Source organism: Colletotrichum scovillei, assembly GCF_011075155.1.
Source record: "Colletotrichum scovillei strain TJNH1 chromosome Unknown Contig00014, whole genome shotgun sequence".
Lineage (NCBI taxonomy): Eukaryota > Fungi > Ascomycota > Sordariomycetes > Glomerellales > Glomerellaceae > Colletotrichum > Colletotrichum scovillei.
The window spans coordinates 578,668-606,644 of NW_023336272.1; the positions used below are offsets into that span (position 1 = coordinate 578,668).

Genomic DNA, 27,977 nt, shown 5'->3' on the forward strand with positions numbered 1-27,977 from the left:
ATGGGGATGTCCCTGACGACTAGGGATCCCCATGTCCTATGATTGATAATGTGCCTTAACAAATGCAAGAAATGGTTCACCACAGCATCAATATGATGTTTGGGCAGCCATGATTGGTAGTGGCAAGTGGCTTGAACTGTCTTTGGACGTTTGGATAATAGCTGAATGGAGGTGTCTGATCTTATCCGTCGTGATAGAGGCAGCGAAGATAGAGTCGCGCCAGAGTATGATGAAGGGTAGACGATCAACATGGAAGATGTTGTGAGGGAGGATGAGTCCTGGTCGTTGTGCAGTGAGATATCCGACGCCTGATTCAGCAAATAGGAAAATGATGCATCTTCATCAACAGACGCGTGATAATTTGCGAGTGACCCGAGGGATGATCCATTCGGGGTACTTCGAGGCAATGCAGACGTTGCTAGGAAAGTCACGGAGCTCTGGAGAGTGTGGCGACTCAACACAACGGACCATGCCGCGCTACAAAGACGCCATACTGGTATGTTTTCGGCGATGGCGCGAGTTTCGATATCCCCAATGTCGAGGCCTGAAATATCGAAACCTGTGACCTTTTGGCATATGTTGTTGTCTTCGTCGTTGTCGATCGTTAAGAGCCCCTTGAGGTTCCGAAACGACATGTTGATGAGAGAGGGCCACGAAGAATCCCTGAGCGACTTGTCGAAAGTGGATGATTTGTAGGGATCGGAAAATAGTTCAAAGGCGGACGGAGGGCATCAACTGGCGACGAAGCTGCAAGTTGTTTCTCAAGTGTGACGATAACTTGACGAGTAGACGCCAAAAAGACGCAGGATTACGGCAAACATGACATAGAATCGAGAACTAAAATTACATATGACTGCTCAAGGCTGTGAATAATTTCGGAAAACCCAAAGCCAAGCCCGTCTCCCGTGGTCTAGGATCAGTCCGGGGTTTAGAGGTCAGCGAGGGCCAGGAAGAGACACCGGGCCGGTAGAGAATGAGAGAGATAGGTGGGAAACGTGAATCCGGTGTGAAAGAAACTCTTGAATGAGTCAGGACGGGTTTGGAATTGAGTGATGTGCTAGATGCCACCGCTAGTTGAGCCAAACCCCGAAACCCGAGTCCGGGACCCGGCTACGCGACCATCATTGATTCCCAACACCCATCAGCGTCGACGAAGAATGCCTCAATGATGCACCAAGTCAACTATAGAGTTAGATAATACCAAATGGATCGGCGGAATACCGTAAGTTGACTGCCTTTGTGGAGGGTGTCATTTATCTTGTGGTTCTAGCGGTTATTCCCATTTCGAACCTGACTACTATTACCTGATTTCATTGACCCAAGTTTTTGGGACAGAGCTAAACCTCTATTATTACTTCAGCGACAGTACTTGCTTACCCATCGCCAACTCATTATTCTAAGGACCAAAACAATCGAAATTCCTCCTCCTAGCATTCCTCTCATCTCAGCTCCGGCACCATGGGCAGCATCATCGAGGTGTCAGATCTCAATAGCTTCGGCAACAAACAGCGACAACCAAGTACGACCGTCGAGAAGAAAGATAATGGATTGTTCCAAAGAGAGATATTTTTTCCGTCTCTTATCCAGGCTTATGCGCATATGGAGCCCTTGCGAGTCTGTATCGTCTCCAGCACGACAACGCTCGATTTCAGGACTCTCTGGGCCCAGGTAGCGACGAACGCTGAAAGATTCCGGGGACATGGTGTCTTGAAAGGCTCGAGAATTGTCATCGTGTCGCAGTCTTCCCCGGCTGCGATTGTCGCCCTGCTTGCCGTTCTCAGCGCGGGAGCCATTGGCGTACCGTTGAGCTCGTCGTTGCCCGTGTCTCGCATCCAATCAATCGCCCAACTAGGAGGAATCACGCATCTGATTGACCTCACGGAACCTTCCAAGCAGATCAGCCTACCCGATGTTACTCGACTTACACTTGATTTATGCGTGCAGGGAACAGCATCACAACCTGTACCCAATTTGTTTCCAGAACAGGATGCGAAGTCACCAGCCGTAGTAATTTACACCTCTGGCAGCACTGGAGAGCCCAAGGGCGTTGTTCACTCTCATGCAAGTCTCAGTACGATGGCTTTCGCAGTAGGTAATGCCCTACGACTGGGACCAGCCGAACGCAATCTTCTATTTCCATCTTTCGGTTGGGCCGTGAACCTGATCGACACCTTCTCAACTCTCGTATCTGGTGGCTGCCTATGCATACCGACAGATTTAGAAAAGTCTCATGGGCTAGAGGATACCATCACTCGCTTTGCTGCCACGCGAACAACCTTACCATCTTCGGTGCTGGGAATAATGGGTGTAACCGCCGTCCCAAGCCTGACTGGCCTCGTGCTGGCTGGAGAACCAATGCGACCAGATCTGGTAGATTCTTGGAGTTCTCGCCTGAAGATTTACTGGAACTACGGCTCTTCGGAAACCCTCATGGTTCTGGTTGGGAGTGTCAACGAAGGCGACATGATGAACTCGGGTCATGCCCTCCAGTGTTGCCGTTGCTACCTTGTTGATGATGGTGGACTTCCGGTTCTCCCTGGAAAAGCTGGTCAACTTGTTGTCGAAAGCTACACCAACTTCATGGGATATTTACGGGAAGGCAAAGTCCATCCCAGCGAGCGTAGCTCAGGATGTTGTCCAATCGTGCGTTCTGGAGACCTCTTTTTGCAAGACATTCGGAATGCAACTTTCACCCACAAGGGACGTCTCGACTGTCAACTGAAAATCTCTGGCCAAAGATTTGAGCCGCAGGAGGTGGAGAACAAGCTTCTATCGGCTCTGGAGAATGTCAAGGAGCTGGCCGTGACGGTCGCCATCTTGAAAGAGAATTCTAGCAGGCCTGCTCTCGTGGTGCTCGTCGTTCTCGAGCAACCTTCTGCTACGAAAAAGGCTTCTCTCACCCTTTCGGAGTCTTCATTTACAAATCTTGTGCAGACCCTTCCATCCTACATGATTCCAGTCGGGGGCCTATCCGTCGGCAAGCTCCCCAGGCTTCCCAACGGCAAGCTCGATCGCAGAAGCCTTGTTTCTCTGGCAGAACAGAGAACATTGGCCGAACTGATCGACATGCGACCTACTACAGATTGCCAGCTGCAGGAGTACGACGTTGCAGTGGCAGACAAGATCGCTCTTGTATGGGCAAACGTCTTGGGCTTGGAGGTTGCGGCCATCAAACCCACCTCCAGCTTCCTTCTCCTAGGCGGCAACTCTCTCTCCGCACTTCGAGTGTGCAAAGAACTGCGCGCGGCTGGTATAATGTCGTCAATCTCCGACTTTTTTCTCCATCCGACTTTGAAGGCAATTGTACAATTAGTTGCCGAGCGAAGCACGCCTCAATCAGACAAAGCTCGTGGACCGCCGCTGAGAAACCAGTTTGTCGCTGACGTAAATGCCGATGAACTTCTTTCTATGGCTTCAGAGCAGTGTGGAGTTAGTGAGAAGCTGATTGAGGAGGTATTTCCGTGCACGCCGATGCAGGCGGCGCTGATGACGCTCGGTGAAGTCCAAGACGGTGCGTACATTGCGGAGCATGCTTTTCGTCTCCCGAGAACCTGGGCGAAGACGGACTTTCTTCGCGCCTGGAATGTCGTTCTCCGGAATACACCGATGTTGAGGAGCCGCATCGTGCGCCATCAGAACGGAAGACTGTATAACGTCACGATGCTGTTTGATGAAGGTTGCGCACTGCCATTAGAGTCTTTTTCTCGGCAAACTCCAATGACATGCGGATCTCAGCTATTTCAGCACTGTATTCATGACGCTCTGGGAGATGAAGCTGGCTCAATCTGGCGTTGGAGGATTCATCATTCCGTATATGATCGATGGTCAACCCATCTGATCCTCGAGATGACCCAGAAAGCATACAGAGACCAACGGATACCTTCACCGACACCATTCTCGACATTTTCATATGCCGTGGTGAATGAACAGTCGTCCGAAGGGGCCAAAGAGTTCTGGAGATCTAGGCTGGAATCCTTCACTGGGAGTGTTTTTCCGCAACTCCCTCTCGATCGGTTCATCTGCCGGGCATCAAGCTGCATCACTGTCGAGTGCAATATTCAGCATCGATCTTCCGCCGTAACTCAAGCAACATTCATTCAAGCCACTCTTGCTTTGATGATATCCAAAGTGCATGGAGAGTCAGACGTGGTATTTGGCATGACTGTCCATGGACGGGGGATGTCCAGCGATCTGGATCTGGAGACAGTAGTCGGCCCGACCATCACAAGTGTTCCGATGCGTATTCATGTGGATCCGCAACTGCAGGTCCGTAAATTCCTCGAGCTTGTACAGACCCAAGTCGCCCTGACGTCGGATCACGAACATTACTCTCTGCAAAACATCAAATCGCTTGGGCCAGGATCTGCGTCTGCCGCATCGTTCACGACACTTCTCATTATACAGCCGGATTTCGAGTCTCGCTTTAGCCGTGACGCCGAAGCTGTTGTCGAGATCGAAAATGGTTCTTCTGATTCCTACGTGGACTACCCACTGGTCGTTGAGTGCTTCCCACGCTCAGGGGGCGTCACAGTGAAGATGCTGTACGATCCAGCCGTTCTTCCCGGGTGGGACGTCGAAATGATGGCAAAGCAGTTCGAGCAATTGCTGCTCCAGATCGAGTCCAGCATAGATCCAGCAACGGTGGTTTCAGACTTGAGACCCCTGACACATCAACAAGCTGCAGACATCCTCAAGTTCAGCTGTGGCGATCTGGCTGAGTATCAAGAATGTCTCCAAGAGCGAATCTTCGCCAAAGCAAGAGACTGGGGGACGAACGACGCTGTTCAAGGGTGGGATGCCAGATACACCTATTCTGAGCTGCAAAGCACCGTCAAGCTGCTCTCTCCGCGTGTCTCATCTCATCTCGGAGGCACGACTGATGCAAGAATCATCCCCATCTGTTACGAGAAGTCGGCGGCTGCAGTGGTCGCGATGCTGACCACGCTATCAGCGGGCTACGGCTTTCTCATGATCGATTCCGGCCTTCCCACCGATCGTATCAAGTACATGCTTGAGGCCATCGGGGCAAATTGTGTTGTCTGCTCGAACGCTACCCAAGGACTCGTTCTAGACATCGGAGCACGACCAATCAACTTTGAGGGCATGTTCCACGATAAGAGTTCCCGGGCGGTGTGCTCCTCAGACGCCGCGATGTGTTCTCCGGAGTCGCCCGCGTACTGCATATTCACCTCAGGCTCAACCGGATATCCCAAGGGAGTGGTCCTGCTACATAAACAAGTCACAAGCGGCCTCGAGGCCCAATGCAGTGTTGGGCTCTATCCTCGCGGTGCCCGTCTTCTCCAGTTTTCCAGCTACAGCTTCGACACGTCCATAGCTGATATCTTCGCGACGTTGTTGAGCGGCGGCTGCGTGTGCATCCCAAGAGATGAGAGCAAGCTGCTGCAGCTTGCCAAGAACATTAACGAGTTCTCCGCCAACGTGATTGACCTGACGCCGTCGGTAGCAAGAATGATTCAGCCAGCCGACGTACCAAAGCTGGAGGTTCTCCGCCTGGGAGGAGAGTCAATGCACCAGCATCACATTGAAACATGGGCGAAGCGTTGCAACCTGCAGAACACGTACGGCCCGACCGAGTGCTGCGTTCAGTGCACGTTTGTCGACCATATTGACAACTCTACGCCTTCTTCGGTCATTGGGAAAGGCATTGGATGTCACACGTGGGTTGTTGATCCGCAGACTCACGACCATCTAATGCCGTTGGGAGCTGTTGGTGAGCTCGCTATTCAAGGCCCCGCCGTTGCTAGTGGGTACATCAACAACAATACGAAGTCCAAGGATTCCTTTCTCCCCAAAGCGCCTTGGCTCGCGACCTACAACGTCGAGTGTGCTTTTCCCACATACCTCACAGGAGACCTGGTCAAGTTCAACGAACAGGGCAACCTGATCTTCGTCGGAAGGGGTGATAACCAGATAAAGATCCGAGGACAGCGCGTCGAACTGGAAGAGATTGAGAATAATCTCCAGCAACATGCCCTCACGAAACAGGCTATAGTATCTTACCCAGCTAAGGGGCCACTCGCATCGCAACTCGTGGCCATTCTTGAACCATCATACATGCGCCCTTCCAAGTCGTCATCGCCTCCGGGCCCAGCCATTGACTTGCAACAAATACACAAACGGACCAAGGAGTGGATGAAGGAGAGCGCTCAGCAGGCCGCTAACTTCCTGCCTCATCACATGGTGCCCTCGGTCTACCTCCGGGCAGACCGGGTGCTGCTCTCAGCATCGGGTAAGCTCGACCGACGATCTATACAGCAATGGCTGGAACAGATTTCCGCCGACAAACTTGAGTCTCTGCAAACTTATCGCAGGGCCAGTGGCTCTTGTGGACCCTCAAAGTCGCCATTATACGAAATTCCAAAATCAGTCATGTTGCCCATCATTGAGCAGATCCGCTACCTTCTTTCATGGAGATCGGGCGATGAGGACGTCCAATTTTCCGCTCGACACACTTTTTCCCAGATTGGCCTCGACTCAATCACAATCGTGCCTCTACTAAAGTGGTTGAATAAGACCCACGAATTGTGCATGGATATGCAGACGCTCCTGAGACTCGAAACCACCTATGACCTTGCGTGCTACCTCCACCAAGGTAGGAATGCGCAAAAACGGGGTGATAGCGTCGATATCGATGGAAAGTTCCAGGACATTGTTACAAAGGGTGTCAACAGACTCTGTAACAGCAACCCAGAACAGCGGCCTCAACGAGTCCTCCTAACCGGAGGCACCAGCCTCTCCGGTCTCACCATCCTCCTTCGCCTCTTAGACCAGTACTCGTCAGTTAACGTGACGGTAATGATGCGGTGTGACGATGCTGCAACCGGGAAAAAACGCCTCGTCGAGAAGGCCCAGCTCTTAGGCTCATGGAAGCCTATTTTCAGCGACAGGATCGAGATATGGCCAGGAGATCTCACTCAAGATCGCCTGGGCCTTTCCCAGTCACATTGGGATCAGCTTGGAGGGTATGGAGACCCTTCCAAATACTTTGACAGCATTATACACAATGCGGCGGCAGTGGATTGGTTCGGAGGGTTCCAGGCCCTTCGGAAGGTCAACGTAGACGCCGCGCTTGATCTGGTGGAACGCGCGAAGGACTCTCCGGCCACCAGACGTATTGTGTATATATCCGGAGGCCCGCAGTGGGATCCTGAGGAATTGGCTGAAACCACCATATCGGAGGGGGGTGTGCTGGAAGACGTGTTAGCGCGGTCGAACGCATACGGGCAGACGAAGTTGATCACCGGCGCCATCATTCAGCGGGCGGCGGCTAGCAACCCGCGTCTGGCGGCAAAGTTCGCCGTCGTCCGTCCGGCGCTCATCATCGGCTCCTCGGTAGACGGGGTGCCTAACCTCGATGACTTTGTCTGGCGTGTGGTAATGGGCTGCCAGACCATCCGCGCATTCCCGGAGGAACCCATGGAGAACTGGGTTTACCTCTGCGGCGCTGACAGGTTTGCTGACATTGTTATCGACAAGTTGGATTCCTCAACCGGAGGCGAGGTATGCGAGACGAGGGTTGAGAACGGCCTTTCTGTCGGTAGGTTCTGGGAAGTTATCAACCAGGTATTATCAGATACTGTTCTAGAGCCCCTCGATTACGGCGCGTGGCTCAGGCGGCTGAAGAAAGATATGAATGCCTCGACTCATGATGTAAGCTTGACGGAGAGCCATCCGTGCCAGCCGATTATGCACATTCTCGAGTCCACTTCAGAGATTCTCGGAGCAGCAACACCCAGATTTGATAACCAGGAGCTGCGCTCGAGGATGGAGGACGAGACTGCGTGGGTGTTGCAGAAAAACGTCAAATACCTGGCTGACATTGGGTGCTTTTCAGACGCAGCAGTGTCTTGGTCTGCAAAAGCTTTCACGCGTAGCAAGGTTCGAACAAGACTGGCAAGGAGCTTGCCTGAATCAAACTAGATAAATCGAGTTTAGAATAGATTCTTCATAGTGAAAGTTGGGAATGAATTGCTAAGGCGTAATTGTGTTTCGAGTCCGCCATCGTCCTTTCACAAGAGTTCCGCGAAGAATGATGAGGGGATCTTGCGCAACTTTGATAATAATTTCAATTTGAATGTGACTTGACCGCCTCAACCAGAACTAATTTCACCCCACCTGCAGCCACGGTCATCGTACCTGGCGGTATCATTTTCAGATTGGCGCATTTTAGTCAATATTTCATTAATGTTTCATCAAAGTACGGAAATGCTCTCAAAGAGCCGAGTTGTGGAGCTCACTGGCTGGCTATTGTTGTGAATAATGATGATTACATTGATATACTACTGGTATATTCTACCCTTCTGTAATGTAGCTAGGCAAATCTCCTTCCCTGAAGGCGCCTGGATTCCGTCACTTTGATTAGCTACTTTCCACTAGATTGTCATGGTCTAGAAATATAGCTGTACCTTTATCCGAGCTCACCGCCGGGAAAAACATAATCCACATGACCATACTCGAAACTTGATACAAAGTCGATCGCCCCCACGAAATAGTATTACAATGCCTAAAGCGCTTTGTTCCATAGCCAGAACATTAAGTGTATCGTCCAGACCTCAAACGATCTGCTTGTTTGCTCACTCGTCCTTCCTAGTTGATTTGGGCTTCTCGTCGCCCTTCACGCTCTTCCACTCTAATGTGAAGGATCCCAGCGCTGACAGCGATGCCGTGACAGTGCCGACAATAAATACCCATCTGATCGCCTCGTTATACTTGACAAGCACGGTAGGTAGGTCTGCTGCCGGTAGGATGTCGCGCAAAGCCGTTGCACCGGTGTTTACAATAGTTTGCGGATCCAGGTCCTTGACGGCGTCGGTGAGCCCCTCGATGAGTTTGCTGTTGAGCACGTTCTGGCCGACAGAGACGAAGATGGCGCCCCCGAGCTGCTGGCAGAAGAAGACGAGTGACACCGCCATCGGTATATGTTTCCGCTGGAGCACCGTCTGCACGGCAATGGGACCATGTTGGAGCCCCAGACCGATACCGAAGCCGAGGATGATCTGGAATCCGATCCAGCTCCCACTACCCGTGTTGACTTTGAACGTCGAAAGAAGCCCCGCGCCGACGGGCATCAGAACGGAAGAGAGCATGGTAAAAGGCGTATAGTAGCCCAGGCGGCCCACAAGCTGACCGGACAAAGTGCTCGCGACCACGAGGGATATGACGAACGGGAGCGTGGCAACGCCAGAGTCCACGGCGCTCTTGCCCTTGATGACCTGGAACCAAATGGGGAGATAGTAGATAAGAAGAAGCATAGTCGAGGCGAGGCAGAACATGTACCACATGGCCGAGACCACGGTGCGGTTCTTGATGACCTCCAACTGGATGGTTGCATTCTCCTGTCTCAGAACCTCTACCACAATGAAGACGATCAGGCAGACGGCGAACATGACGAGCAGGAGTATAACGCGCCAGCTGTTCCAGTCGTACGTGATTCCTCCCCATTGAAGCGCCAGGAGCAGACAGATCAGCGAGGGGAAGAGAAACAGCTCACCGAGGAGATCCAGCTTTTGCAGCTGCTGGCGGACCGTCAGGCCCGGAACTGCCGCTGGGGACGGCTTCAGCGCGAAGAAGATGACAACCATGGCCGCCCCCCCAATGGGGAGGTTGATGAAGAAGCACCACCGCCAAGTGACCCTACTTGTGAACGCGCCGCCGAGGAGCGGGCCGACCACCGAAGACGTGCCCAGGACGGCGCTGAAGAAGCCGTTATAGAGCGGCCTCTTCGCCAGGGGCACGGCCCCCATCATGAGGACGATGGCGCCAGACAAGATCCCTGCGCTACCCATGCCGGCGATGGCGCGCCCGATGATGAAGACGAGTGAGCTAGGCGCCGCCCCGCAGATGGCGGACCCGATCTCGAAGATGCCGAAGAGCGCGAGAAAGACATACTTGGCCGGGTAGAAGGTGTAAACCTTGCCCCAGAGGAGCTGGAAGCAGCAAGTTGTGACCATGAAGGCGCTGCCATACCAGCCGATATCTTGGATGCTGTGAAACTCGTCCGTCATCCGGGGGATGGCTGTTGCAATAATGGTTCGGTCCTTGGGGGTTGAGAGTTCGAGTTAGTTGCCTCTGTGGGCGTTCACACGGTTGAAAGGGTTGGCTGATTCGAGAATTTGAAGGGGGAGGGACTGTAACCTCACCAGAGACATGAGGAAGATGGCGCTCAGGATGCAAGCCATGATAACCGCGACCTGCGCAGACCCGGGATATTCTGGCTCCTCTGAGAGAGCAGCCGACGAGTGCCGTTCCAATACATTCTCGTCGGTTTCGCCCTTCTCATTATTGTCTAAAGGTTGAGAGGATGAGGCGAGTTCAGCCTGTTCGGTTGGCTTGATCTCCTTGGACGCCTCCATTTCCCGATCGTTTGGCCTTTATGGGGCTCTACTGTGTTAGAAAAGATGCTTCGTGGATGTTTGACTGGTTTCCTGGTTGCTGAATTGGTTTTCTCTACTGCCAGAGTCGGTTTTGATGTAATATGCCAAGATGCCAAAATGCCTACCGATCACCACTGCAAGGGGGAATGTCTAAAAATCCGGGAATGGTATTTCGGCCTATTAACGGACAAAATGCAGGACTAGTGCCGATTGCTTGTTTGGCTACACATTCCTAATTGCATTCAAGGCTACCAATTGCATTGAGGCGCGACGTACGGGACTCGGGACTCGGGCTTCGGGTCTGGGGGAAGACAGGGGTGACGGACGGCGGCCCAACGATCCTGAACAACAGATTTCCTAGTCTGCCCCTTCACCTGCAGGTTCGCGATTGAAGATGACAATGACACGAGTTGCCTGGAGGGGATGGAACGAGGACCGAATGCCTCACGCATTTGGGCAAATCAACCAAGTGGTTACACAATTGCTATTAGGTAGACTCTGATTGGTGACTTCAGGAAACACACGGATAACACGGCTTGAGATGTGGGCAGATACAGTAACCGAAACAGGCTGTAAATGATAAGAGAGCAAAGCCATCACTCTTCATACCAATCTAACACACCGTGAGCTGCCTGCAAAGCATTTGCCACAGACTGTCTCACTCGCCCCCATTCACCTTCCAAACCCGGACTCTCATCTATCGCGCGTCACCGTTCACGAGGCGAGAAAGCCCAATCACAGCCCCTGTCAGCGGGAACAGGGATCTCGCCAGATGCAGCAGGCTCCATCTCCTAAGCAAACCCTTGGCATCGTCTATGCCGGCGATCACACCCGCTGATTGGCTCCTGAAGTGGAGATCGAAGAGCGTGTTGTTGGTCGGGACCATAAACACCCATGTAAACGGGATCATGGCCACCGTGAGGGTTCCCGCGAGCGCGTACACGGCCCACGGGCGCCCTGTACCCCGAGTCATCGCCCCGGCAGACGCGTAGAGAGTCAGTGTCGCGAGGGAGAGGCCCGGCAGCACAAGGTGGCCATAGTGGTAGAGGCGAACAAATTGGTGGAAGAGTTGGGAGGATGTGTCTGTCGTGTCGAGGAAAACAGGTACGGCCATCAAAGAGAGGCCCATCATGGCACCTAGAAAGTCAATAAAAGGGGGGAAAACGGTGTTGCGAGTTGAGAGGGGATTTTACCGGAAAGAAACGCGCCGGTGAGCACGGCTACAGCGTTGATGGTGATGAGTTGTTTGGCCATGAGGTCTTTGGTCTGTCTAAAGACTAACGGTGTTGATGTGAGACTTGAAGCACTTCGTCGAGGGACTTGACTCGGTCCGATTGCGTGAAGACATAGCCATCTTATAATTCGTTTTCGTATTGCATGTTACAGCCTCTTCGACCCAAGCCCGAGCGGGAGTTTGTGTATCGGAACACGGACATTCGCAGCGTGAGCTGTGTACTAGGTTGCCTCTTCACATATTTGTAGCTAGCACGAGGAACACTCAAGAAGCCTGCTCCAGTCAGAGCAAACACAAAAGTTACTCTCATTTCTTCTTGCTAATCGTGGAGTGTATGAAGAGGACAGAGTTGACAGAAGACAAAGATATTCTTCTCAAGCCCCCAGAATTTATGCCCGGAATCAGTGGATGTAAATAGGAAGCTTAATCAGAATTGCACAACGTAGAAGAGTCCGTTCAATGTTTCTTCAGAAGCCAGACTAGGAGTCCCTTCGCCAGTCCAACTTGCACCAGTATATTATCAAATCTACCTAATTGTAATATTCCCGAAGCCAGTCCTTGAGAGCACCCAGTGTAGGATACTCCAGGAATAGACTGCTGTTGACCGCAATGTCGAGGTCTCCACGGAATCTCTCCGCAATGACTAGACTCATGAGGCTGTCCACGCCAACGTCCCCGAGCCTCGTGTCGTCGCTCAAGTCCGCAACATCAATACCAGTCTGACTAGCAATGATGAGCGTGGCCTTGACTGCGATGCTATCGGGGTCTTCGGGAGCGGGCGACATCCTCTCCGGGCTTCGGTTCGTTTCTGTCGCGGGAGTCTCACTTCTTTCCGGTTCACTTCCAAGAGCGGAAGCCATGCTCGAAGGCCCGGACGATGGTTCGATCGATGGGAACAAAGCGGAGACAGGGTTTTCCGTTCCATCTAAGAAGGCCTGTTTGTTGCGGAAAGTAGTTGGTGATACCAATCGAGGGGCATCTCGGTTCGGCAAAGAGACCTTCGGCGGGATTTGCGACGAGGCAAACAAATTTGCGGCCTTGGAGTCTGGTGGAGAAAAGAATCGGTCGAGAAGGATCCTTGGGTACCGACGAAATTGAATTCCCCCAACCATTCCGACGATCTCCCTTCCTCTCATGATGTATACGTCACCGCAGAAGACCCCCGTGTCATCCCGAGACGGGATCATCTTGACGTACGACCGATACTGCACCCCGGGTTCGAGCCGCCTCGCCAGGAGCATAGACTGCCAACCGGGCGTGACGCAGAAATTGCCCGCTGTATCGTGGGCGTCGGTCACGTTCATGACAAACCCGGCGAGGTGAGCCACGCTGTCAATGAAGTACGGTGGCACTGTCCAAATGCCGCCCTTGTCTGTGGTGAGCTGCACGTCTGCGAAGGCCTCGAACTCATGCATGACGACCGAGCGCATGCCGCGGTACTTGTCCGCGTAGTTAACGAGGCTCGAGGCGAAGAGGCTGTAGGCCATTTTACTGGAAAACTGCGTGGCTTGGCCCCTCCGTGCCATCTCTTGTAGGGTCTCGATGCGGCCTTCGACGAGGTGCGTGATAGGAACCCATGATCTGAGATATTCGTCGGCATCGCCGGAGATAACGGTGGCTGTGGCAAAGGGCTCGGGTTCGGCTGCGCCGTTGCTATCCGTGTTGTGCCACTGCATGTTGATGCCGTTGGCGATGTTGCTGGTGCTGGCAGTTACGTGGATGAGCTGTGGCCGTGAGGTATCAGTTTGCACAACGAGGCCCTTGACGACTCTCAAGTTGGCGACGTTGAAATGCTCGTATTTCACGGGAGTTCCTAGTCTCTTCGTCATGTACTCGCCGAGTGTGTAAGCGATGTCTGCGTGTATGGACTGGTTCACCAGGTGTTAGTATAGGAGATACGACAGGGGTGGCATAGATTGAAGATATCACTAACCGAGGTGACGACGCCGCAACCGTTCATGTTGTGGCCGTGAGCCGCAGCGAAGAAGTCCGCGGACATGAGATCCGATTGCATCGTTACGATGCCGGAGGTGCCATGAAACTCCTCGTGAATGATGGCCTGAACAAGTGAGGTTCGGAAAGACGATACTGGCAGCAGCGCAGCCTTGGTTTGCTTCGGGCTCTCGTAGAACGTGTTGCCTTTGACAAGAGCCCAGTCACCGTTGTACTGAATCCAGTAGTTTTGGTTGTTCCAACTGTACGTAGGCAAGTCCAACAACCTCAGTTCACTCTCGAATGGACGATGGAACTCATTCCAGTCAACATCAAGACCTGCAGAATGCAAGCTAGCAAGACTGTCGGCAAGGGTAGTCCAATTGTCTTCTCCACGGCGAAGTGAAGGAAGAGCAACGCAGTTTGGACCCAAAGTCGCCTTCAAGAAGCTGGTGTTTACCGGGTGTGGGCCCATCTCGATCCAGAGCACGTCCTTGTCGATAATACCAATTTCTAGAGCCTTGTTGACGGCACCGAGAAAGTCGCAGGTCTCTCTCGTTGCCTTCCGTAAATAAGTACTGTCCACGGTCTTGCCGTCGCAGATAACTTCGGCGAGTAGTGGTGAAATGATAGGGATTCTAGGTTCACGGAAAATGATGCCCTCTCGGGCAAAGGCCTCAAAGTCTTGCAGAATGGGGTCAGTCTGCGCAGAGTGGAAAGCAAATGGCACATCGATCGTAGCGCAATGATAGCTCCTACTTATAAGAGCAGCTCTCACAGCTTCCAGATCTTGCCAGGTACCGCCGAGAACCGTTGACTTGGGACCGTTGATGCATGCAACCTCATAAGAAAGGTCTCCCGCAGCTGCTTCGACTTCGTCCACGGACGCTCGAACAGCTAACATGCCGTGGCTCGCGGCTGTGCACTTTTCTTGTAGCATCTCTGCCCGTTTGCCCACGAGGCAGATAGTGTCGCTTGCCGAAAGAACGCCCGCGACGCAGAGAGCCGCGTACTCACCCAAGCTGTGACCAAAGACAACGTCCGGCTTGACGCCGAGAGACTCCCAGTACCTGGCCAGCGCAATCTCCATGCAAGTGAGGGCGATATGCGTGATGACCGCGCCGTGGTCGTGATCCTTATCATGGCTGCCGTCAATTGCCGGGATGAAGGACAGGAAGCCAAGCCGCCTAGCGAGGGCGTCGAGCGTGAGAATCTGTGAGCGGAAGACGGGCGAGTGGTGGAACAGCTGCAGATTCGAGGATTTGAAAGACGCGCCCTGGCCGGTGAAGGTGAAGGCTACGGATGGTACGAGCGTGCTCGAGATTGGACGGTGGGCGTCGAGCTGCTTCAGGCTCGAGTACAGTTGTGTCCGAAGTCCGTCAACTTCCGCGACGTGGAACGCGAACCTGTAGTTATAATGTTGACGGCGGGCAGTGGTGGTGTAAGCTAAATCTGATAGATGAACCGCGGGGTGACTCTCGATGTACGATAGCAGGCGCTCGATATTGCCTTTCAATGAACATTTGCTCTTCGCCGAGACGACGACGGTATGGGATGGTCGAGGATCGGCCCCCGTTGTTGCTCGGCTGGGGCCATCTTCCAGCAGAAGTGATGTGTTGCCGCCGGCTGCGCTGAAGCTATTCACCATCGCGAGGCGCTTGCGATGTGGCGTTCGAGGCCACGAGGTGGCCTCGAAGGGAATGCGTATGTTTCGCTGGTCCATGTGCGCGGGGAGCTTGGGGTTGAGAGCCGTCTTGATGCCTACATGAGGCGGTATCATTTCTCGCTCGAACATGAGCAGCACTTTAAGCAAAGCCGTAGCTCCTGCAACAGCTTCGCCATGACCCACGTTGGACTTCACAGCTCCGATATGAAGTGGCTGCTTCGTGCTTCGACGCTTCAAGAGGGGTGCGAAGACGTCGGTGACGGACGTGAGTTCTTGAATGTCGCCAGCTTGCGTGCCAGTACCATGCGCCTCAATGTAACTCACGTCGAAAGGGTCTACACCAGCTCTCTCAAGCACTTTTTGATAAAGATACGCTTGCGAGCCTGCGTGGGGATGCGTGATAGACACGGCATCGGCAGAGTGATTCGTTGCAGCTGCCAAGATGACTCCTAGGATATTATCGTTATCTTTCTCGGCATCTTCCAGTCGCTTCATCACGAACGAGACAACTCCATCAGCACGACAGTAGCCGTCTGCATCAACGTCCCACGTCTTGCAAGCATTCGGCGTCTTTGTGAGAAAGTGCCCATTGCTGAGGCCGGCGAATGCGTCCGAGTTGGTGAGTATGTTCATGCCTCCGGCGACAACGGTGTCAACTTCGCCGTTCCAAAGAGAAGTGCAAGCGGCCTAGATCATGGTCAACGGCTGAGAAAAACAAAAGACAGTGAAGGGCGGAACTGCGTACTGACCTGGATAGTGGCCAGACTCGATGAACAGGCCGTGTCGCAGCTAAAGCTTGGCCCCGAGAACTTGAAGAAGTAATTGATGCGGCCAGGACCAAAGGCGCGGCAGCCACCCGGTATGAAGTACGTGCCAATCTCCTGAGCTGTGTTGACCTCTCGATAATCGTCACTGGCCTGACCGTACCATGTTCCAACGCGAGTCTTGTGGGACGAGGGGGTACGGCCAACAACAAAGCCAGCCCTCTCTAGGGCTTCGAAGGCCGTCACGAGAGCCAAGCGCTGCATTGGGTCCGTTTGTTCCGCTTCTCGGGGAGACATGTTGAAAAACCCGGCGTCGAACAAACCTGGGGCGTCGACAAAGCAGCCAAACTGTGTGTGGCTGGCATTCATGTTCTTACGCTCGGGGTCGTAGTGCGATTCTACGTCGAAGCGATCCTGTGGTATCACGCGGTGCACATCGAGCCCCTCTTCTAGGATATTCCATAACATATCGGAGTCAACTGCGCCCCCTGGTAGCCTGCAAGCCATGCCGACGATGGCAATCTTGGAATCTCGCGGCGACCGAGGATTCTGTCCTTGAGACGATGATTCCACATCAATGATGCTTGTTAGTAGATCCACGACGTTCACAGCTGCTTTTGTCTCTCTACTGTCCAAGGCTGTCTGAAGATCCTGCATGGGCAATGAATTGCCAAAGGCCATTAGTTCAATTCCTTGAGACTGGGTCGTGCCAACATTCGCAGAAACATAGTCAACGATCTTGTCCCAAACAATCTGACGAGTAAGTATCTCAAAGATGATCTGTCGGAAAAGCTGGCGGGCGCTTCCTCCAAGAAAGGGAGTGCCATTGCTGGGTGCCAGAACAGGGAACCGCGAGAAGAGCTCCTGTTCTAGCACCAGAGAGCCAACGACTTGATCAGCATCTTGTTTAGTGTATACGTGAGGTGCGTGGCAAAGGCCCCCATACACCGGCAGCGGGATTGGTTTTTGATTTCTAAAGAAAGATGAGGTACGGAAGAGCTCCTTGAGACGCGATGGAGGTCCGCTGATAGTGACTGACGTTCTGCTCTTTGCGCTGATGAAGACCTTGGCTGCTTCGGGAGTTCGCTGTGAATTATTAGTCTGAATTCGGTTTCTGGGTTTTCTTCTTGAGAGACAGAATGAGTCAGGATGTACGGTACCTGTCGAGAATGGATACTTTCCAGCTCTTGCTGGACTTCGTCAGTCGTAGCACCATGAACGACATATGCCCATGAGTCGAAAGTTCCCTCCTCGTCCAGAGGCTCCAAAGTCTGGGAAACTTGAGCCACAAAGCAACCTAAACGAAAGGCGATAGATATAACTTCGGCTCCTATAGAAGGGAGGACTTCCAATGATGGCGCAAGTGAGACTGTGGTGGCGACGAGAAGACCGAGTCCTAGGCCCGTGAGGAGGGTGTTGTCCAAGCCGGAGAGGTTGAACTGGCCCGACTTAGTCTCGCAGTAGCTATATTCTTGTAATTAATCGGATAGCCCATCGAATTTGCGGGATTTCTCAAAGGACTAACCGGATAAACGATCCTATCTGTATGATACATAGGAGGACGCCGTCGACGGAGCCGGACAACACACCGCGACGTAGTTTACGATCCGCTGCCAGGCTCTGAACCGACTCAAAGTAAGGAACAAGCCGTCTCAGGTCAAGAGGAAGCTTTTCAACCTCATTACGAACGGCGGCGGTTGCTTCCTCCAGGAAGCGGGAAAGGTGAGGATGTCTTTTGTCTTTGCTGTCTAGGTACAATCGCCGCAGCAGCATCTGCGAGTCCGCTGGAGGAAACTCGTTACTGAAGTAAAGAAGACGCGAGGAGCTTTCCATTGTGGATGATGTTTGTAATAGAATGAAAATAGGCTGAAAATCGAGGCAGTGGTATTGTAGCTTTGGGTGCCACCGTATTGGAGTAGGACTGGTTTTGAGGAGGTCCTTTGATGAATAAGTCTAAATTTAAGTGCTAATCGGGCTCCTTTCGGCTTGAATCTGCAGTGCTGCTCTGTATTCAATGTAGACAAATCCATATGCGTGATACTTGTTTCAGCCTGAAAAAAAGATGCTATACTCTAACAGATGGCTCACGGGGTTGACTCGCCCCTGCTCGGGGGGCAAGGAGCATCATATTGTTTCGCACCCGAATTCCGGTGGCCCCGGAAGCCGAATCAAGGCGATGCCTAAACCCGATAATGCGTCTGAATGCAACACCATGGCACAGGACTCTGAACAGTAACCGTCTTATCTTTACCTTTTCAAGCGGATTCCCTTTGACCTTATCGTGGATGCTAAACCACTTGAGGGAAGAGGGGTAAATGGATCCCGCAAAAGTAAGTAGTGACTTCATCCCTTTCCATTCATGATGTTCCCGTGTGAGCCCTACATCCATAGTTCTCATGGTCTAAGCACCCTGCGTGTAGAATCTGTGCAACATGGGCCAAGGGGGCTACAGGCAAATCAACAAAGCGCTCAATGTGTCTGTCTTTGAGAGTTATCTTGAGACACAGCAGGCGCAACTACCAAAACTCCAAGACATCCAACAGCTGAGCCCCAGGGTGATCCGAATACTCGGGCAAAACCCCGGCAAGGTACGCTAAGAACAGAACCTACATCGGACTCTTGTATATAGATGAGTTGATGAAAAATCACCGATACTCATGGCTGCTTGTAGTTTACGCTCCAGGGAACAAACACCTACATTGTCGGCACCGGAAAGAAGAGGCTCCTCATTGACACCGGCCAAGGAATGCGCGAGTGGGCGGACATGGTCGAAACCACCCTTGGCAAGCATGGCATAGGCTTTTCGCACATAATGCTAACGCACTGGCACGGTGACCACACCGGCGGCGTGCCAGATCTCCTTCAAATGTTTCCAGACCTCTCGGATCGTGTGTTCAAGCACAGTCCTTCCGAGGGACAGAGACCAATCGCGGACGGGGAGATGTTCAGCGTTGAGGGTGCCACCCTACGGGCTATTCACGGAGAAGGCCACTCGCACGGTCACGTCTGCTTTGTGCTCGAGGAGGAAAACGCCATGTTTACAGGCGACAATGCCCTCGGCCACGGGACCAGCGCTGTGGAGCACCTCGGCCTCTACATGCAGACCCTTGAGAAGATGAAGATGCAGGGATGTGCGGTGGGATATCCCGCCCACGGCGATATCATCGCCAATCTGACGGCAAAGATCACTCAAGAGCTTGCATCCAAGACACGTCGCGAAGAGCGATGTCTCGGCATTATGAGTAAGCTGAAGAGCGAGAGAGGAGGGATGGGAAGGATGGCCAGCGTCACAGTAAAGGAACTTGTACTCGCTATGCATGGTAGTCAGCTGGACGACGTGATGAGGGAAAAGGCGTTGGAGCCGTTTGTGGACGAAGTTTTGAGGAAATTAGCCGAGGATAGAAAAGTCGCTTTCCACTCACGGGATGGCGTCAGGCGCTGGTTCTTGCTTTCGTAGAACACCGCTCGATTTACTCGCAATATTCACTTACAGGCGATAGAGAAGATGATCTGAATTCAATGTTATGTGCCCGATGATGTATTAGTGACTACATGTAGTACGCGTCTCGAACGCGCGCGGTTGCCCGAAACAATTTGGTCACGATGTCGATGTATTTCTTCAGCCGCTGTATTGGATCTTGATAGAATTATTGAGCATTTCATGTGGAACTAACAAGAAACCTAGTGGCCGACATCGATGCTTGTGTAATTGAATGCAATGATAGGAAAGGTTTCAATTTAGTCAATACTAGAAATAAAGTCTATCTACCTACTGATATCAAGCTGCACCCCCATCGATCTCGATAACCTTTCCATTGACCCATTCTGACTCTTCAGAGGCAAGGAACCCGACGACCTTTGCGATGTCGTCTGGATAGCCGCAGCGTTTGAGCGGGGACACGTTAGCAACAATCTGATTGATCAATGGGTCAGTTCTCGTCTCTTTTGTTGTCGCAACTGCGTTTGTAAACAAGAACAAGAGCTCTCTTACGTTCAAAATTTCTTCCTTAGTAAGGTTCTCCGCGTTCGGCAGGTAATCCTTGGCCGTCTCGTGGAACATGTCCGTCACAGTCCCGCCGGGAGCGATGGCGTTGATAGTGATCTTCTTCTTGCCACAGTCCTTAGAAAGAACACGCACGGCGGCGTTGATAGCGGCTTTGGACGCCGAGTACACCGCATGTCGGGGTACCGAGAAGGAAACCGCCGTGTTAGAGCTCATGAGGATGATACGTCCGCCTTCAGAAACATGCTTGTAGGCCTGCTGTGCAACGAAAAACTGGCCTCGCGTGTTGATGTTGAAGACTCGGTCAAACTCCTCCTATTATACGTGCTTCAAGTTAGAAAAACAACCGATTCTCTTGAGGATATACATGCGAGGAGGGCATTATCGGTTTGGAAAACTTGCCTCGGTAACCTCATCAAGATGGCCGAACGAAACTACGCCCGAGTTCGAGCAGACAATGTTCAGTTTGCCAAAGTGCGCAATAGCCTCTTCGAAAAGGCGAACCGTCTGGGGCACTTTGCTCACGTCGGCTTGAATGGCAATGGCATCAGATCCGAGACTCTTAATTTCCTGCACCACTTTGTTGGCCGACTCTGCTGACTTTGCGTAGTTGATGACGACCTTAGCACCAGACCGTGCCAGCTGAAGGGCCATAGCTGCACCAATACCACGACCGGAACCGGTGACGAGCGCGACCTTGTCATCCAGGCGGTAAGGCGAAACGGGAGGTGAAATGGAACCCATGATTTTGGTTGATCGTGATATTGGCGGTGGAGTGAACAGTTAGTCTAGTAGAGATAAAGTGTGAATGGGAATGATCGCATTCCTGGTAACATGGCACTTTATGTTCAGGAAGCCCGCGCGGACTCTAGTTGGGGTGCAAGAAATGTCGGAATCGACCAGATGACCGGTAGACCGGGACTGGCCTCGTTCGGGTCTGTGGTGGAAACATCAAATCATTCGGCGGAACCCCGAAGCAGCAAAACCGGGTACCTCGGACACTGGGAGGGGTTTACATAGCCCAGTTTGAACGATAGAAATTGACCAAACATGAATTTGGCATTGTATTTATGATCGTTGTCGAATTCTCTAGAGTTTATGGGAATTTGTGCTGCCGAAGCACATGCGCAGGTTGATTATCCCCACAACCAAAAGTTAGATACAGGGAAGGGCACAACCTATTATCGTTTAGCTGTGACAAAAACATGGAGGTAAATAAAACATAACGGTCATCTGTATTCAAAGACGTGAGTAGCAATGAGGCTTGCACCGAAATACCTTAAGCAAGGTAGCAGAAGCAGTAGCAGATCTTGGCGATCATGCGGCCGAGTTCAGATGACGGAAGGCAAGGCTAGGCAGATTTAGAGCTTTTGCAACATGAGTTTAACTCAAATTCGGAAAAAGTACAATGAATGTAGCGGGAGTGGCGCCAAGTGGGTTACAACTTGGAATGAAGTCGATGCTGTGAAGTGTAAGGCGCACAACAAAACTCGGCTTCAGATGCTCCGGAGGCGGTCACGCAACGGAATCGTTTAATTTCGAGGGCCAACCCCATTAGTCTAACAGAAACCCGGAACGCCAAAGCATGTTGGCTGCTTGTAGTATTCTTGCCCACTGGCTTATATAAATATTTTCTCATAGTCATCTTCCGACCATCGAATAGTAGGTTCGATGCCGGCAAATTTCCATGAATCATCCATCTTGCGATAGAACACGGTGGCAATTCCGTGGGCGTGGCCCTTGAGAGCAACACTAGTAAGGTCCTCGTCCTCGTACTTTTGATGGGCCACGCGCATCTGATGGTAACCCACCATCTCATCAGCGCTTTTCTTAGACCATTTTTTTGCCCCGCCGACAAAGTGCTGCGTCCGGATTCGCTTGTTTCCTAAGAAATGCGGGTTCGACACCATCTGGATGAAATCGGCCGCTGGTATAGCCTGCCACATCTTATTGAATATGGAGCGGTAATCAATCTGAGAAGAAAATTGTCATCGGAACATTCTTCTAAAATATCGGATACTGTGAAGCTTACGTATAATGTCGGTGCGATGCACTTTTCAAGCCGGTCCCAGTCCTTGGTATCGTAGCTCTCAGCCCACTCGAAAAGAGCGGCTTCACACCCGGAAACATCTTTGAGCAGTGGTTGAGTTAGTCCAGGCCGTGCAAGGAAAGGCATTTACGTTTCAGAACTGACCTTGAAAAGTGATATCCATGATAAGGACGAAGCTAAAAGAATTGTCCAATTGCACTTCGAGCCACTACGTAGCAGCACCTAGCATATGGTCTCGGAAACTTACCAGTTGCATGCACAAGGGGGTTTAAATGAGCTGCAGTTGTATCGCTGGCCTTTCTGAAAATGTTTCCGTACGCAAACCCAACGATAGCGTGTCTTCGCGGTCACCGTGCTGTCAATCCCGAGAACTTGTGGATGATCGGAGTTCGGGCCAAATAGCTTTGCTTATTGTCGGCTCATCACTGGTGTCTATTTCTACCACAATAATCAGCACGAGATCCCACCCGACAAGCCCTGCAACACATCACACCATCCATCTCTTCATATCGAAATTACACGCGTCTCTACATCGGCGAACATAGCAGATCAACACCAAACGCGCCAAAATCATGGACACAGCGTCTTCGCAGGCGGCTACTATCGAAAAGTTCATTGATGGATGGAAACGGTGGAATGCTAGTGAGATGCTGGCCGTCTTTGCCGATGATTTTACCCAAGTAACGCTTCCCTTTGGCTTGGGGGTCCCAGAGAGGAAACGGGACGCTGTGGAACGTGCCCTCCCGGCTTTGGTGGGTATTGTCAGCAATTACAAGGTTTGTGTAGTCTGCAACCTTTGACATCGCCGGGGATCCAGCTCAACTGATCCCGATTGACCGATTCAGAACTAACTCAACCTTGGGATTCAGTTGACTATACACGAAGTGTTGCATGATGCGGCCAAAAGTAAGGCAGCAGTATATGCGGTCTCCACTGGGGAGTCTCCTTTTGGTCCATGGGAAATGGAATATGCAGCGTTTCTGCACTTCAGCAAGGCCGGGGACAAGATTGTTCGACTGGAGGAGATGCTAGACTCAGCTTTCACAAAAGACTTTGCTCCAAAGTTTCAGAAGTATCTGCAAGATCGGCAAGCAGAATGTCGGGCTTAATCTCACTTTATGAGCTGGAGACCGTGCCGTCAGCATCAGCGCATTCAATACAAAGCTGTGGAATGCAAACGCTTCAATTGAGCATCAAATTCATTATCTTATATGAAGACATCTAATGCCCATCACCCCAACATCCGAAAATGAGCCGCCGCGTGAGTGCGTGTATATGAGAGACTGGGACTCAACACGCCATGTTTCTCGGGTCTCGGGAGAGGCGGTCAAATTGGACATGGTGAGCGTGCCCGACCAGCTTTGAGGGTGCGAATATATGACCTCAATCGATGTCACGTAGTAAAAATGAGATTAGTTACTGGAATCAACTTGCGAGTACTCATGATCGCTTACTAGTACCATTGAGAAATGTCCCCGCGCAACGATATGGCCGAAACCTCAGTCGTCGATTCTGCATACGTTGAACCAGCGCGCGTGCCGGTCGTGGACTATCAATCACTTGTCTCTCCCGACAACGCGAAACGACGAGTGGCCGTCCAACAACTCGACGCGTCCTTCCGGGAATACGGTTTCGTCTATCTTTCTAACCATGCGATACCACAAGAAAGGGTCGAGCAGGCATTTGAATGGGTATGACCGGAAATCTCACTATGGTCAAGTGAGTGCCGTACCGGTACCTACTGACATCATGACAGTCTCGGCGATTCTTTGAGCTGGACGCGAGAGAGAAAGAATTGATCGCCCATCCTCCCAGTGGCGAGATTGACGACAACCGCGGCTGGGCCAAAACCGGGCTCGGTCACACCGTCCAAATGGTCTTCGACCCCGATGAAGCGGACGCCTTTCGCCAGAGCAATCCCGACTGCAAAGAGACACTGGAGCTTGGAAACCCCTTTTCAGCTACGGTTCCTCCCAACAAGTGGCTTCCCGAGAACGTTCTGCCGGGATTTCGAGCCTTTGCCGAATCGTGGTGGACAGACTGCGAAGGGCTTGCTCACAACCTCTTTCGATCCCTGGGCGAGGCCCTGCGGATTGACGACCGCGACTACTTCAGTCGCATCCACTCGGAAAATGACTGCCACATGACCTGGAATTTTTATCCCTCGGGGCCCCTGCAGAAGCCCGGCTTGGAAAATGCCAAGCGACTCAACGCGCATACCGATTTCGGAACGCTCACCATCGTCTTTCAGGATGCGGTTGGCGGACTCGAGGTGCACGACGGGCACATTTTCCGACCCATCCCGCCCGTACCCGGCGCTGTGGTCGTGAACGTCGGGGATATGCTCGAGCAATTGTCTAATGGGAGGTGGAAGAGCGCATTGCACCGCGTGGTCGCTCCGAAACAGCACGAGACCCCGGGCAGTGAGGGTCCCCGGGGCGAAAAGAGCGTGAAAGTGATAGACAGGTATTCACTAGTCTATTTTGGCGTGCCCAATCCCAATGAGGTGATCGAATCAGTCCGGGGCTGTGAAGTGCCGGGGACTTGGAAGCCGACCATGGATGGAGAATGGGGCACGCTTTCGGCCAGAGAATGGATTCAGAAACGACTCGCTGTTGAGTACTGAGACTAGTAACTGTACTCTTGTGTGGTAATCGCAAGAAGATTTCCCTCTTGAAGTATTGCAAAAAAAACGTGTGCGACATAAAAGGCCTTGCTTTCATTCGTTTTCCTTGGGGGAAATAAGTCAAACAAGTCGCTCAATACTCCTTGATCCTGCTGCCAGTTTTCCTGTTGCCGTCATTAGTCATTGTTACTCTCTTTGCATTACGACTGTACTCCATATTGCATCGGAAGATGGCTGCCGTTTCACATTATACGATGTTCGTCATGGACCCTTTCCTGCGATAGTACCAACTAACTGTCCCAAACATAGCCCCGAGTCCCTGAGTCTCGCTGGGAAGAACGCCATTGTGACCGGATCTTCTAGAGGCATCGGCAAGCAAGTTGTGCTCGAACTAGCCTCCCGCGGTGCAAACGTCGCCATCTGCTTCGTCTCGGATCTCAGCAGGCCGGCCGCAGATGAACTCGCCGTAGAGATCAGATCCAAAGGCGTTGCGGCAACATGTGTTCAGGAAGACCTCTCCCTGAATGGCTCGGGCCACCGTTTGGTGGAGAAAGCGCTTGCGGGGCTGAAAGCCGACACCATCCACATCTTGGTCAATAACGCAGCTCTTGATCCGGACTCACCAACCCCGGTACTCAAAAGTCCGGGGCAACTTTTTGATAGGTCCGTCAATATTATTGTTATCTGATGTATGCGTACGGCCGATGCTGAATTACACCCATGTCTTTCTGCAGATGCATGCAAGTCAACGCCAAAGCCCCCCTGGAGCTTGTCTCTGCCGTGGTGCCCAACCTGCCGCATGCCGGGGGTCGTATTATCAGCATGTGGGTATTCCAACGCGCCACTGTAGTGGAACTCACCGTGAGCGAATATTTCTCGCTAATGATCGGATCCGGGGTTCAATAGCTCTTCGGTGCTCGCGCGCCGACCGGACGTGCCCTTCGCAGCCTGGGCTTCATCCAAGGCCGCCCTCGAATGTCTGTCGCGATTCTGGGCCCAGGAACTAGCCGCTCTCCACGGACTGACCAGCAATGTCATCGCTATTGGCCCAACTATGACCGACTATCATGCTCAAGACCCGCCTGAAGTGCTTGAGGAGCTCTCTCGATTGCCCAGCGCCGCGAAACGCCTCGGAACGATTGACGACGTTGCACAGATTGTCGCTTTTCTAGCAAGCGACGCCAGCCGGTGGATCAACGGGGATGTAATTCAGGGCAACGGCGGCATGCAGTTTAGCTAGTCACGTGCAGATGCACGGCAATCTGTAGCTTCGGATCTGTCTTGCGCAGGAACCAGGCATACGTCCTCAGAGTCTGGACCCAAAGCTCTCACATTTGCCATCAGTCATTGCAGACCGCTTTAATTCTACGTGAGGGAGGGGGGGACTATGCAAAAAAAAAAAAAAAAAAAAAAAACACACACAAGAAAACAAGACTTCTGGCGGTACCGTCGTCGAACATAATAGGTCATGGAGCCGGAAACCCGACGTCATGAACCCCGAGCCAAGATGACAAGCATCACCATGTTTAAGAGGAATGCCCTGTTTACTAACTTTCGCATTATCCCACAAAGCTACATACAATTCATGATTACGTTGGGCATAACTCGAACAAACATCGTCAAATGGCCTCCCAAATCGCTCTTTCTTCCGAGCACACTGGCATCCTACGCGACGCTGATGTCTCGCCAGATGCTCTGAATGAAGCAAACCACCTTCTGCAAGTCAACCATGATAACTGGCATATCTTTTTCCGGGACGTGACTGGTCACAACCACACCGCGCACAGCATTCTGACGTGTTTGGCCCTGGGTGCCGACTCGAGCGATCTCCAGAGGGCATACGATGATACAGTGGATATTCAACGAACAAAACCAGAGATCAACGCAAAGGTTCTGCAGCAGCTCAACAAAGATGTAGAAAACCTGAGCGAATTATTGGGCACCTGCGATTTATATTCAACCTTTCTAGCTTTCTTTGAAGGCGAAATCAACAAGCACGGATGGAAACAAGTGGTCAACCGCTTTGTCTTCTCGCGCACCCCACTGGCTGAGAAGATGCTGATTAAGATGTACGAGGGCATGTATCATTCTCTCATCCACCTGGGACTAGGCGTCGAGTGGGGGCAGCCTGGAATCGTCGCCGAAGCCCTTGCACAAGCTGCAACCCACGAGGATGGCCATATCGGCGCACTCCTTTTTAGCAGCGAGATTCTGGCCAACGGCCAACCTCATCCAGAACAGTCGCCATCGCTCTTGGAGCTATCTCAACAGGTCCAGAACAACAAGGCCATCTTCACAGCCCCTAAGTGGGAAGACCGTTGGAACAGAATGAGGAACGGCGTCATGGACAATGCCGCAAGCGAACTCGCGCCTATCGCATCCCAATTTCGCATCCGCCCGGTAGACCTGGAGCGTCGCACCGCGGAGATGATCAGTTTTTCAGCTTACGTTGCCGGAGCCAGTCAGCGTCCCGCTAGGAAGCGCAAGATCGACTTCTTCCTCATGCATGTAGTCACTGGCTCCATCTTCTTCAGCATCTTCAACAAACAGGATTGGATCTCGATGGAAGACCGTCTGCGATTAGTAGAGTGGAAAGGACGACTGGACCTGGCCTTTTACGCATTTTGTCGCTGTCCCGACCTCTATAGCGAGGCAATTATAGAGTACTACGACGAATTCACCAAGGATATGGACTGGAAGCAGCTCTATGCTGCGGTGACCAAGGAGCACGACGACGGGCACGTGGCCAAGTTCATACGGGCGTTGAGGAACGGGGAAGAGTCTGCCAAAGCCTATGAGGGGGGTGCATGGAGTGCTAACTTTCCAGTCAAGGGGGACATGTGGTTGAAGTTGGCGCGCATGTCCCTCGGATCTACGCGGGGAATGACTGCAGAGCTGAAATGGATCATGGGCACGGGGTTCGACGAAGCTTGGAATAGACCTGACCTGAAGTAACGGGCAGAATGAGTGTTTTATGGCCAGGTGGATTCTTGGATGATACTGAGCCTTGGAGAGGCTGAGAACTTGCTGAAGGGACCGTATGCGTGCCGAATCAGGATATGAACTTGGTTTTTCAAGAAGGCTTGTCATTAGATAGTTCGGGAATAGCAAATGAAGAAAACACACCAGTGACCGGAGCGTGAAGTGATTTTTCAATCGTGGCTTGTGGGTCTTACATCAATGACCACCTACTGGTCTGCGAAGCATTGAGGATTGGCGAGTTGCATTGAAATGGAGAATTGATTTCAGAAGATGAGAAGCGGACGCCAGACCCTGAATAAGATATGATGGAGAAGGGCTATTCCAAG

At 52.2% G+C, this 27,977-nt stretch overlaps 8 protein-coding genes across 8 annotated transcripts; 4 read left to right on the forward strand and 4 right to left on the reverse strand.

The window, feature by feature from the left end:
* Positions 1 to 1,599: 1,599 nt before the first annotated feature.
* On the forward strand, positions 1,600 to 7,941 carry HER10_EVM0009936 (Male sterility, NAD-binding; the record flags this gene model as incomplete). The annotated part of the gene is made up of 2 exons (XM_035479407.1): positions 1,600 to 2,154; positions 2,227 to 7,941. 2 exons carry the CDS (start codon positions 1,600 to 1,602, stop codon positions 7,939 to 7,941), a joined length of 6,270 nt encoding a protein of 2,089 aa, XP_035325826.1.
* Positions 7,942 to 8,499: 558 nt separating this feature from the next.
* On the reverse strand, positions 8,500 to 10,687 carry HER10_EVM0004198 (MFS general substrate transporter). Its single transcript, XM_035473850.1, has 2 exons — positions 10,161 to 10,687; positions 8,500 to 10,058 (listed from the first exon to the last, which is right to left on the reverse strand). The coding sequence occupies exons 1-2, from the start codon at positions 10,371 to 10,373 to the stop codon at positions 8,595 to 8,597; spliced, it is 1,677 nt and encodes a 558-aa protein (XP_035325791.1). The 5' UTR covers positions 10,374 to 10,687; the 3' UTR covers positions 8,500 to 8,594.
* Positions 10,688 to 12,158: 1,471 nt separating this feature from the next.
* On the reverse strand, positions 12,159 to 17,823 carry HER10_EVM0004288 (uncharacterized protein; the record flags this gene model as incomplete). The annotated part of the gene is made up of 5 exons (XM_035473938.1): positions 12,159 to 13,496; positions 13,562 to 15,913; positions 15,976 to 17,076; positions 17,151 to 17,454; positions 17,516 to 17,823. 5 exons carry the CDS (start codon positions 17,821 to 17,823, stop codon positions 12,159 to 12,161), a joined length of 5,403 nt encoding a protein of 1,800 aa, XP_035325793.1.
* Positions 17,824 to 18,422: 599 nt separating this feature from the next.
* Positions 18,423 to 19,447, forward strand: HER10_EVM0004967 (uncharacterized protein; the record flags this gene model as incomplete). The annotated part of the gene is made up of 2 exons (XM_035474593.1): positions 18,423 to 18,578; positions 18,662 to 19,447. 2 exons carry the CDS (start codon positions 18,423 to 18,425, stop codon positions 19,445 to 19,447), a joined length of 942 nt encoding a protein of 313 aa, XP_035325796.1.
* Positions 19,448 to 19,768: 321 nt separating this feature from the next.
* On the reverse strand, positions 19,769 to 20,737 carry HER10_EVM0008728 (uncharacterized protein; the record flags this gene model as incomplete). The annotated part of the gene is made up of 3 exons (XM_035478238.1): positions 19,769 to 19,976; positions 20,049 to 20,308; positions 20,405 to 20,737. 3 exons carry the CDS (start codon positions 20,735 to 20,737, stop codon positions 19,769 to 19,771), a joined length of 801 nt encoding a protein of 266 aa, XP_035325821.1.
* An 875-nt stretch (positions 20,738 to 21,612) lies between these two features.
* On the reverse strand, positions 21,613 to 22,169 carry HER10_EVM0012982 (uncharacterized protein; the record flags this gene model as incomplete). Its single annotated transcript, XM_035482356.1, has 2 exons — positions 21,613 to 21,966; positions 22,026 to 22,169. The coding sequence occupies 2 exons, from the start codon at positions 22,167 to 22,169 to the stop codon at positions 21,613 to 21,615; spliced, it is 498 nt and encodes a 165-aa protein (XP_035325841.1).
* Positions 22,170 to 23,693: 1,524 nt separating this feature from the next.
* Positions 23,694 to 25,909, forward strand: HER10_EVM0007664 (uncharacterized protein; the record flags this gene model as incomplete). The annotated part of the gene is made up of 5 exons (XM_035477213.1): positions 23,694 to 23,777; positions 23,818 to 24,509; positions 24,979 to 25,332; positions 25,404 to 25,493; positions 25,576 to 25,909. 5 exons carry the CDS (start codon positions 23,694 to 23,696, stop codon positions 25,907 to 25,909), a joined length of 1,554 nt encoding a protein of 517 aa, XP_035325813.1.
* Positions 25,910 to 26,292: 383 nt separating this feature from the next.
* On the forward strand, positions 26,293 to 27,624 carry HER10_EVM0009122 (uncharacterized protein; the record flags this gene model as incomplete). The annotated part of the gene is made up of 1 exon (XM_035478621.1): positions 26,293 to 27,624. One exon carries the CDS (start codon positions 26,293 to 26,295, stop codon positions 27,622 to 27,624), a length of 1,332 nt encoding a protein of 443 aa, XP_035325823.1.
* Positions 27,625 to 27,977: the final 353 nt, after the last annotated feature.

Bases quoted from the DNA above. Each gene is read 5' to 3' on its own strand.
- HER10_EVM0004198 (XM_035473850.1), bottom strand. From the start codon at position 10,373: ATGGAGGCGTCCAAGGAGATCAAGCCAACCGAACAGGCTGAACTCGCC. The intron at 10,059-10,160 runs GTGAGGTTACAG...TCAACCCCCAAG, and splicing joins CCATCTTCCTCATGTCTCTG to GACCGAACCATTATTGCAAC.